A 9,531-nucleotide genomic window follows, 5' to 3' on the forward strand; every position below is an offset into this window, starting at 1 on the left:
ATAGATAGATAGATAGAGCTAAGCATAGACAATACAGTAGGAGTAATAGTTTATATAGGTAATACATGGGCAGACCCTCTATATGTAGTCTCTATAGCTTTATGTCCATGTACACACAGATGTTTTACAGATTGGGGGGAATTTTTAGATTAATTATTGATAACCCAGCAAAGCAGACCCCTCCATGTATAGAAAGACCCATGTATAGTGAGACCTATGTATATTATTATTATGTGAGCTGCCCCCCTGCCCTGTCCCCTCACATACAGTATGGTAAATGCATGTGATGGATGAGGGGTAGGGGCATATGAGCCTGTCCTGCTAGCTCAGCCTTTTGTTCCCAGCCCCAGATAGAGAGAGGTTGCTGCTATTCTGTGGAGTGGGTTCCCCCCACTTTGAGTTGTATGTGGATCATTACAGACAGGGAGTGAGTGAGACTGCAGACATCTGCTCCTCACATGAATGCGCTCACCACACACTGAACACTCAGCCACAATGCTCTGGAAACTGGTGGAAAATGTCAAGTATGAAGATATCTACGAGGTAAAGGCAGCCTGCTATCCCCCTGCATGCCCACCCTGCTTACCCATACAGTGCCCATACAGTACCCATACCCTCCATGCCATACACTGACCACATCATACACACAGCTACATCCACAGCCTACACACATCACCTCCCTATACATATGACACGTCTCTTCTTTATATTACACATAGCCTTTATTATAAACTTTCCATGGACTCCATATACTGTGTGTAGGAGCGACTTTCCTCACTTGTATCTATACATAGGACTTTCCATACACATAAATCATAACGTCCATATGGCAGCGAGTTTCTTCACTTTTGTACAATTTTAGTATCTATGGAAAGTGTTACAAAGTTTTCATATATCTCCTATATCCATCTATATTATATATATATATATATATATATATATATATATATATATATATATATATTGTCTGTGTGATTGTTTCTCATCTGTTCTCTATGTATCACAATAGTTCTGCTCATTGTCTATCCTTCACATCCCAAACCATCTATAGATCCTATGTATATATCCTGGACATTATCTGTACATTGGCTTTATATCACACACTTTTTATATACTTTCCTATCGAGTTTATATTGGTTTTGCACCGATTACATATTATACACTGTCTGCAGATGATATGTTATACTCTTCCCATACAATGAATATATATTATATATTATCTGCACATTACCTATTGTCTGTATAATATACTCAGTCTACACTTTCCATACACTCTATATATATTATACACTGTCTACATATTATTCCTTATCTATATATTACATAGTCTATACATTATCCAGCACACTTAACTATATATATATATTTATATTTATATAGTCTATACATTATCCAGCACACTTCAGTGTGTGTATATATATATATATATATATATATATATATATATATATATATATATATATATATATGAATAGTCTATAAATTATCTTGCACATTTTCCATTCATTGGCTATATATAATATACAATATACATTTTATACATTATCGTAAAAACTTTCCATACATTGTCCCGGAATAATCCATACTGTATAGTTATACACTTTCCATATATTATAGTCTGTACATAGTTCAGTGTTCATTTACATACATGTTTGTTCTGTTGTTTATTCACACTTCCCTTATATTACCTTTATACAATACACTGCATGTTAGCATGGTCTGTAAATTATACACTAATTATTATTATTATTATTATTATTATTATTATTATTATTATTATTATTATTATTATTATTATTCGTCTATTACACATGGCTTCTATATAGTATACACTTTACATGATATTTTATACTTTCTATTCTTTCTGTTTATATTATACACTGTACTTTATCTCTTATACACTGTCCAAAGTATATTATACACTGTACATTCCCTTTATATTATACAATGTCCATATTCTAAGTATATTATACACTGTACATTATCTGTTATACACTGTCCATAAGTATATTATACAGTGTACATTCCCTATATATTATACAATGTTCATATTCTAATCTCTTATACACTGTCTATACTTTCTATGTATATTATACACTGTACATTATCTGTTATACACCGTCTATACTCTTTCTATATATATATATTATACACTGTACATTATCTCCTATGTATATTATACACTGTACATTATCTGTTATACACCTTCTATACTCTTTCTATATATATATTATACACTGTACATTATCTCCTATGTATATTATACACTGTACATTATCTGTTATACACTGTCTATACTCTTTCTATATATATTATACACTGTACATTATCTGTTATACACTGTCTATACTCTTTCTATATATATTATACACTGTACATTATCTGTTATACACCTTCTATACTCTTTCTATATATATATATTATACACTGTACATTATCTCCTATGTATATTATACACTGTACATTATCTGTTATACACCTTCTATACTCTTTCTATATATATATATTATACACTGTACATTATCTCCTATGTATATTATACACTGTACATTATCTGTTATACACTGTCTATACTCTTTCTATATATATTATACACTGTACATTATCTGTTATACACTGTCTATACTCTTTCTATATATATTATACACTGTACATTATCTGTTATACACCTTCTATACTCTTTCTATATATATATATTATACACTGTACATTATCTCCTATGTATATTATACACTGTACATGATCTGTTTCCATACATTCCCTATATATCATACACATCTCATGTATTGTATCTTATACTTGTACGCAGTGTTACTTCCATACATTGTTTTTGTTCGCTTCTATATACAATTTCAGAATTTTTATATCTCGTTTTACTTTGTTTATTTTCCTTTTTGAATCCCACTTTATTTAATCCCCCCCCCCCCCCCCCCCCCTAGGATTGTGCATAAAGTTCCCCCTCTGGTCCAGTTCTGTGCATTGTTCTCTGGCTCCCATCACTTTCTGCAGGACAGGGAGAGGGTCCTGCTCGGGGGGCTTCTCCTCTATAACAATGCCTGAGTGTGAGTGTGAGACCCCGGCAGGGGGAGTGTGAGGAGAGGTCACTCAGCCCTTGGCTCTAGTTAATGTTTAAGACGCATTCGGAACTTCAGGAAATACCGCAGGAGATGGAGGAGAGGTCAGGAAGTGTTGGGTTCTGTGCACATTACATACAGGGAGGATGCAGCTGAGGAGGTGACTATATATATATATATATATATATATATATATATATAGTGCGGTGAGATGGGGATGGTGGTGTTTGGGGGTGTCTGGCCCCCCTCTCTGCAGGCAGCCGCTCCTGGATGAGGGGGATGTTTCTGCTCTCTATAGCGCCAGTCACGCTCATTACCAGCGGAACGCGTCCGTAATCCGGCATATGCTGCATTAGTTCCGCGCCTGCAAAACGGAGCTGCTGTCCCTGAGCCCCTCTCCTCTCTGTGCCCCTCTCCCCGTTCCCTCTCCTATCTGTGCCCCTCTCCTCTCTGTGCACCTCTCTGTGCCCCTCTCCTATTTGTGCCCCTCTCCTCTCTGTGCACCTCTCTGTGCCCCTCTCCTATTTGTGCCCCTCTCCTCTCTGGGCACCTCTCTGTGCCCCTCTCCCCGTGCCCTCTCCTATCTGTGCCCCTCTCTGTGCCCCCTTCTTCCCCTGCCCTCTCCTCTCTGTGCCCCCTTCTTCCCGTGCCCCTCTCCTCTCTGTGCCCCCTTCTTCCCGTGCCCCTCTCCTCTCTGTGCCCCCTTCTTCCCCTGCCCTCTCCTCTCTGTGCCCCCTTCTTCCCGTGCCCCTCTCCTCTCTGTGCCCCTCTCTGTGCCCCCTTCTTCCCCTGCCCTCTCCTCTCTGTGCCCCCTTCTTCCCGTGCCCCTCTCCTCTCTGTGCCCCCTTCTTCCCGTGCCCCTCTCCTCTCTGTGCCCCCTTCTTCCCCTGCCCTCTCCTCTCTGTGCCCCCTTCTTCCCGTGCCCCTCTCCTCTCTGTGCCCCTCTCTGTGCCCCCTTCTTCCCCTGCCCTCTCTTCTCTGTGCCCCCTTCTTCCCGTGCCCCTCTCCTCTCTGTGCCCCCTTCTTCCCGTGCCCCTCTCCTCTCTGTGCCCCCTTCTTCCCGTGCCCCTCTCCTCTCTGTGCCCTCTTCTTCCCGTTCCCTCTCCTCTCTTTGCCTCCTCCTCCCCATGCCCTCTCTCTTTGTGCCCCTTTCTCCCCATGCCCCCTCCTCTCTGTGCCCCTCTCTCCTCTCTGTGCCCCTCTCCTCTGTGTGCCCATTCCCCCCGTGCCCTCTCCTCTCTTTGTGCCATGGTTTAGCTCCATATCTTTCTGTGTCCTCTCCATCTGTTTATGCCACATAATGCTCTTCCTGTCCCTTCTCTTCGCCTTTGTACCCTCTTTCTATATGTGCCCCTCTCTCATTTTGCCTTACCCCTGTATTTTAATTCTTTCAATCCCCCTCTCTCTATTCTCTCTGTCTCTGTGGCCCCTCTCTCTATTCTCTCTGTCTGTGGCCCCTCTCTCTATTCTCTCTGTCTCTGTGGCCCCTCTCTCTATTCTCTCTGTCTCTGTGGCCCCTCTCTCTATTCTCTCTGTCTGTGGCCCCTCTCTCTATTCTCTCTGTCTCTGTGGCCCCTCTTTCTATACCCCACTATTTATTCCCCCACCATCTCTTTCCATCCTCTCTCTGTGCCCCTCTTGTTCATGTGCCCCTTCCTTCTGCCCCTCTCCATATTATTACGCCCCATTTTCTGTCTATTTGCCTCTTTTACTCCTATTCCCCCTATATGCCCTCTTCTTCCCTCCTCAGCCCCCTCCTCTCCTTCCATGTCCCCTTTGATTATCTTCCTCTCTTTCTATCTGTGTCCCCTCTTATTCTTTATCTCTTCTCGCCCTGGCCCCTTCTTACATCTTTGCCCCCTATATAATCCTCCTATCTCTGTTGCCCCCTCTTTCTGTCCTCTCTCTTATCATGCCCTCCTTTGCCCCCTCTTTCTGTCCTCTCTCTTATCATGCCCTCCTTTGCCCCCTCTTTCTGTCCTCTCTCTTATCATGCCCTCCTTTGCCCCCTCTTTCTGCCCACTATCTTTGTGTTTCTCTCTTATCTCTTCTTACCTTTGCCCCTTCTTACATCGTTGCCCCCTTTTTCTGTCCTGTATTCCCCCCTGTGCCCCCTCTCCTCTGTCAGTAGCCTCCCCTTCTCTGCCACTTTCCCTATCTCTCCTTCTGTCCACCATCTTTCTATGTCCCTCTTCTTTATCTCTTTTCGCCTTTTGTTGTTACTTCTTTCTGCCCACTCTCTTCTCATGCCCCCTTACCTCTTTTCCCCCTCTTTTTGCCACCTCTCTTATTATGCCCCCCTTACCTCTTTGCCCCCTCAATCTGCCCACCATCTTTCTGTGTCCCTCTTCTTTATCTCTTCTTGCCTTTTTCCCCTTCCTTCCATCTTTGCCCCCTCTTTCTGCCCTAGGTTTCCTCCTGTGCCCCCTCTCCTCTCTCAGTCCTCCTCCTGTGCCCCCTCCTCCTCTGCCCCTTCCCCTACCCCTCTTTCTGTGCCCCCTATATAACAACACTCTATTCATCCTCTGCATTGGTTTAACCATCTCACCTACTTGGAAACAGTGAATAGTCCCCATCCATCCATCCATCCCACCACCTCTCCATAACATCATCTGGTATAAAAAAAAAACAACCCCTCTCCCCATTATAAATAGACAGTGAGCAGTGCTTTACTATGCGACAATTTCCTATATAGAGAAGCAGCTCTTCCTCCCTGAGAAGAAAACAGAGAAGAGCAGAACATTCCCCTATCATTGCTATAACACCCAACAAACAAGCGCATCCCAAACAGCCGGGACATTCATGAGCTTAAAGGGATTCTAGAAATGGGTTAAAATGCAGAAATATCCCAAACAAGCAGATAATAATGTCAGGCAGACTGGTTTTGCTAGTTCCCAAGACATCAAAAGACAGTAGGAAAAAAAATGCCTGTGGCCATATATGAAAGTAAAAATTCACTCTCTGTAAAAAAAAAAAATATAATAATAATAATAATAATAATGGGTAAAAGGAGAAAAAAAAGAAATTAGAATTTAAAAATTTTTTGCTGCGCCAAATCTACGGTTTGGAAGCCTCTTTGTTTATTTGCTTAAAGGAGAAGTGTTAATCACTGAGGGCTATTAGCAAGGTATAATTAAGTGAAAGAGAAGGAATTTTTTTTTTTTAGCCTCTAGCCTCCCAGCCTAGCAGCAGCACCACTCATTCCATATTCCAGTAGGGGCTGTGCGTTAAAATCTCCATCTCCTTTAATTGACAGTCGTTCATCCTTCCAGTGGTAAAGTTTGTAGCCAAGACTTCCTATGGCCAGCCCCCTTGTCTGATTACATCTAGTAATTCTCCACTGAATGAACGTCATTTACAATGGTAGGGGAGCTAGAGAGCTGCTGCAGCTGCATGGATGGATGGAGGAGCTTCACGCTGCCGGTGTAATATTAATAGTCATGAATATCAATTATTATGAGGCGGTGTAGAGCATTGGTGGGAAGGGGCGTCCTAGCAGTCTCACTCTAGCCTTGGGTGGAAGAGGAGCTTAAAGGAAGACCCACAGAGAGGACAATCCATACTCCCCTACTTTTGGCCATTATTTGATGGATAGACTTGGATATAAGTCAAGCAGTGTTCTTGTAGGGTTTTTTTCCTCCATCCTATATTAAAGCATTTGATTTGATTTAACTCTTGAAGGCTCCGCATTGTGTCCAGATGTTAGTACACACCTATTCAGCTATGGTGAGTTCATTGCTTCCATTATTTCCTCTTCTTCTTCTTCTCCCTTTAACGCCTTTGGCTTTTAGTCATTTAGGGCAAGCATTGTATAGGCTGCAGCTGGGCTTTCTCTGAATTCTTATTATTAGGAGTGGACCGTAGTCAGCTGGAGACTAGAGGGGGAAAAAAAAAACTTCTCCAGATATTGCTGTTGGCGATTTGGACTGATTTTTTTTTTTTTTACTTCTTCTTGAAATACCTTTTTTCCATGAATTCTTCCAATCACCCTCCCTCCCTCCTTTACTATTAAACTTTTGCTTTGTTCTTGTTTTGAATGTTATTTTATGCTTTTTTTCCTACACTATTTCTATGAGAATTTGACGATTTATAGAGGATTTGTGCTACATATTCTGATGCCTTTTTTATATATTTTTTTCGTTTATTTTATCATATTTTTTTATGTTATTTGCACCTTTTATTCAAACGTTCGATCACATTTTCAATTAAACTTTATAATATTTTCAATTAAACTTTTATTTAAACGTTTTTATTTGAACCTTTTTATATAAACGTTCTATTATAATATTTTTGTTTAAACTGTTTGGTTTTTTTATAAACGTTCTATTATAATATTTTTATTTAAACCTCTAACGTTCTATTATAATATTGTTATATTAACTTTTATATAAACGTTCTAATAATATTTTTTATATGATCCTCTAACGTTCTATTATAATATTTTTATTTCACCCTCTAACGTTCTATTATAATATTTTTATTTCACCCTCTAACGTTCTATTATAATATTTTTGTTCCATTCACCTTTTATGTAAACATTCCACCCCAACGTTTTTTGCTATTTGTACGTCTTGTTTTTATTTGAATTATTTAGCCGTTATACATTTATGGCCGTTACTGATCTTTTATTTTATTTTATTTTATTTTTAGAAGTGACGGTTAAATCTGTTTTATATTTAGATTCTTTGTTTTCTTTCCTTAATTTGCTTGGAGTGATAGATAAGGGTTTGTTATTACTCGGAATTATTTGATCTATTGCCTTCTTTCGTCTAAAATCTGAAGAAAGTTTTTGAGACCGTATTTATATGAAATATTTAGGTGTTTGTAGAAATACCATGTCTAGAATTACACAGGCCGCATTCATTCCTGTAGATGATTCCTATATCCTACTGATATATATATATATTTATATATATATATCTTACATTTCTTGTATCTCCTCCAGCATTTTAGCCGTTATCTGCCTGACATTCCTGATAAATAAGCATGTGGTTGTCTTCTCCCCCCAGGACCGCCATGACGGTGTGCCCAGCCACAGCTCCCGGCTCTCCCAGCTGGGCTCCGTCTCCCAGGGACCGTACTCCAGTGCCCCTCCGCTCTCACACACGCCTTCCTCGGACTTTCAGCCTCCTTACTTCCCACCACCCTACCAGCCGCTGCCCTACCACCAGAGCCAGGACCCGTACTCCCACGTCAATGACCCTTACTCCTTAAATCCTCTGCACCAGCCACAGCAGCACCCATGGGGGCAGCGCCAGAGGCAGGATGTCAGCTCGGACACTGGATCTCTCTTACCGCAGCCCAGAGCCTCCCTGCCCCAGCTGTCAGGACTGGACCCCAGGAGGGACTACCACTCAGTCCGGCGGCCAGACGTCCTCCTGCACTCCGCTCACCATGGCCTGGACTCCGGCATGGGGGACAGCCTCTCCCTGCATGGCATCGGCCACCCTGGCATGGAGGACGTGCAAGTATGTCACCAGATTGTCTATTACTGTATGTATGTATGTAGGTATGTATGTATGATAAATAGATAGATAGATAGATAGATAGATAGATAGATAGATAGATAGATAGGAGATAGATAGATAGACAGATAGATAGATAGATAGATAGATAGATAGATAGATAGATAGGAGATAGATAGATAGATAGATAGATAGATAGATATATAGATAGATAGGAGATAGATAGATAGACAGATAGATAGATAGATAGATAGACAGATAGATAGATAGATAGATAGATAGATAGATAGATAGGAGATAGATAGATAGGAGATAGATAACAGATATATAGATAGATAGATAGATAGATAGATAGATAGATAGATAGATAGATAGATAGGAGATAGATAGATAGAAGATAGATAGGAGATAGATAGATAGATAGATAGATAGATAGATAGATAGATAGATAGGAGATAGATAGATAGATTAGACATACAAAAATATTGCATGGGGTCAATGTTTCTCTGGTTTGTTATATATATATATATATGCAGTAGGTTTGTTATATGTTGTAAAAAAATAATATATGTGTGTGTGTGTGTGTGTATATATATATATAATTCATAATATATTTATCTATATATATATATATATATATATATATATATAATTATTGTTGTTATTATTAGTAGTAGTAGTAGTATTATACAGTATTTAGCTAGATCGCAAATAATATAATAGGAGACATACACGTGAATATATGTCTTGGCCTTTCTTCAGACATAGCACAGTATGGGAGGATTATGTGCAGTCACCATACATTTCTATCAGCTATGAAATCTGTGAACAAATGTTGTTCATTCAGCGAATTCTGTCCTGTAATTTGTACATTTTCATCTGCTACTTCTTCTTCTTCTTCTCCTCCTCCTCCTCCTCCTCTTCCTGCCTTGTCATTATGGTTGTGATTATTATATGTTTACAAGGAATATAAACTGACAGTACAGCCCTCC

At 40.0% G+C, this 9,531-nt stretch overlaps 1 protein-coding gene across 3 annotated transcripts in view; it reads left to right on the top strand.

Annotated features, from left to right (window-relative positions):
- Positions 1-432: 432 nt before the first annotated feature.
- The window catches only part of TFAP2B (transcription factor AP-2 beta), a 33,537-nt gene continuing 24,438 nt past the window's right edge, over positions 433-9,531 (top strand). The window contains exons 1-2 of one of the 3 annotated variants that reach the window (XM_069974041.1): positions 433-543; positions 8,084-8,542. In XM_069974041.1, the coding sequence (XP_069830142.1) occupies positions 463-543; positions 8,084-8,542 (540 nt within the window). In that variant the 5' untranslated portion in view covers positions 433-462. Of the gene's footprint in view, positions 544-6,441; positions 6,801-8,083; positions 8,543-9,531 lie in introns of those variants that run through there. The other 2 variants (XM_069974043.1, XM_069974042.1) reach the window with 2 other exon arrangements.

Source organism: Dendropsophus ebraccatus, chromosome 6 (genome assembly GCF_027789765.1).
Source record: "Dendropsophus ebraccatus isolate aDenEbr1 chromosome 6, aDenEbr1.pat, whole genome shotgun sequence".
NCBI lineage: Eukaryota > Metazoa > Chordata > Amphibia > Anura > Hylidae > Dendropsophus > Dendropsophus ebraccatus.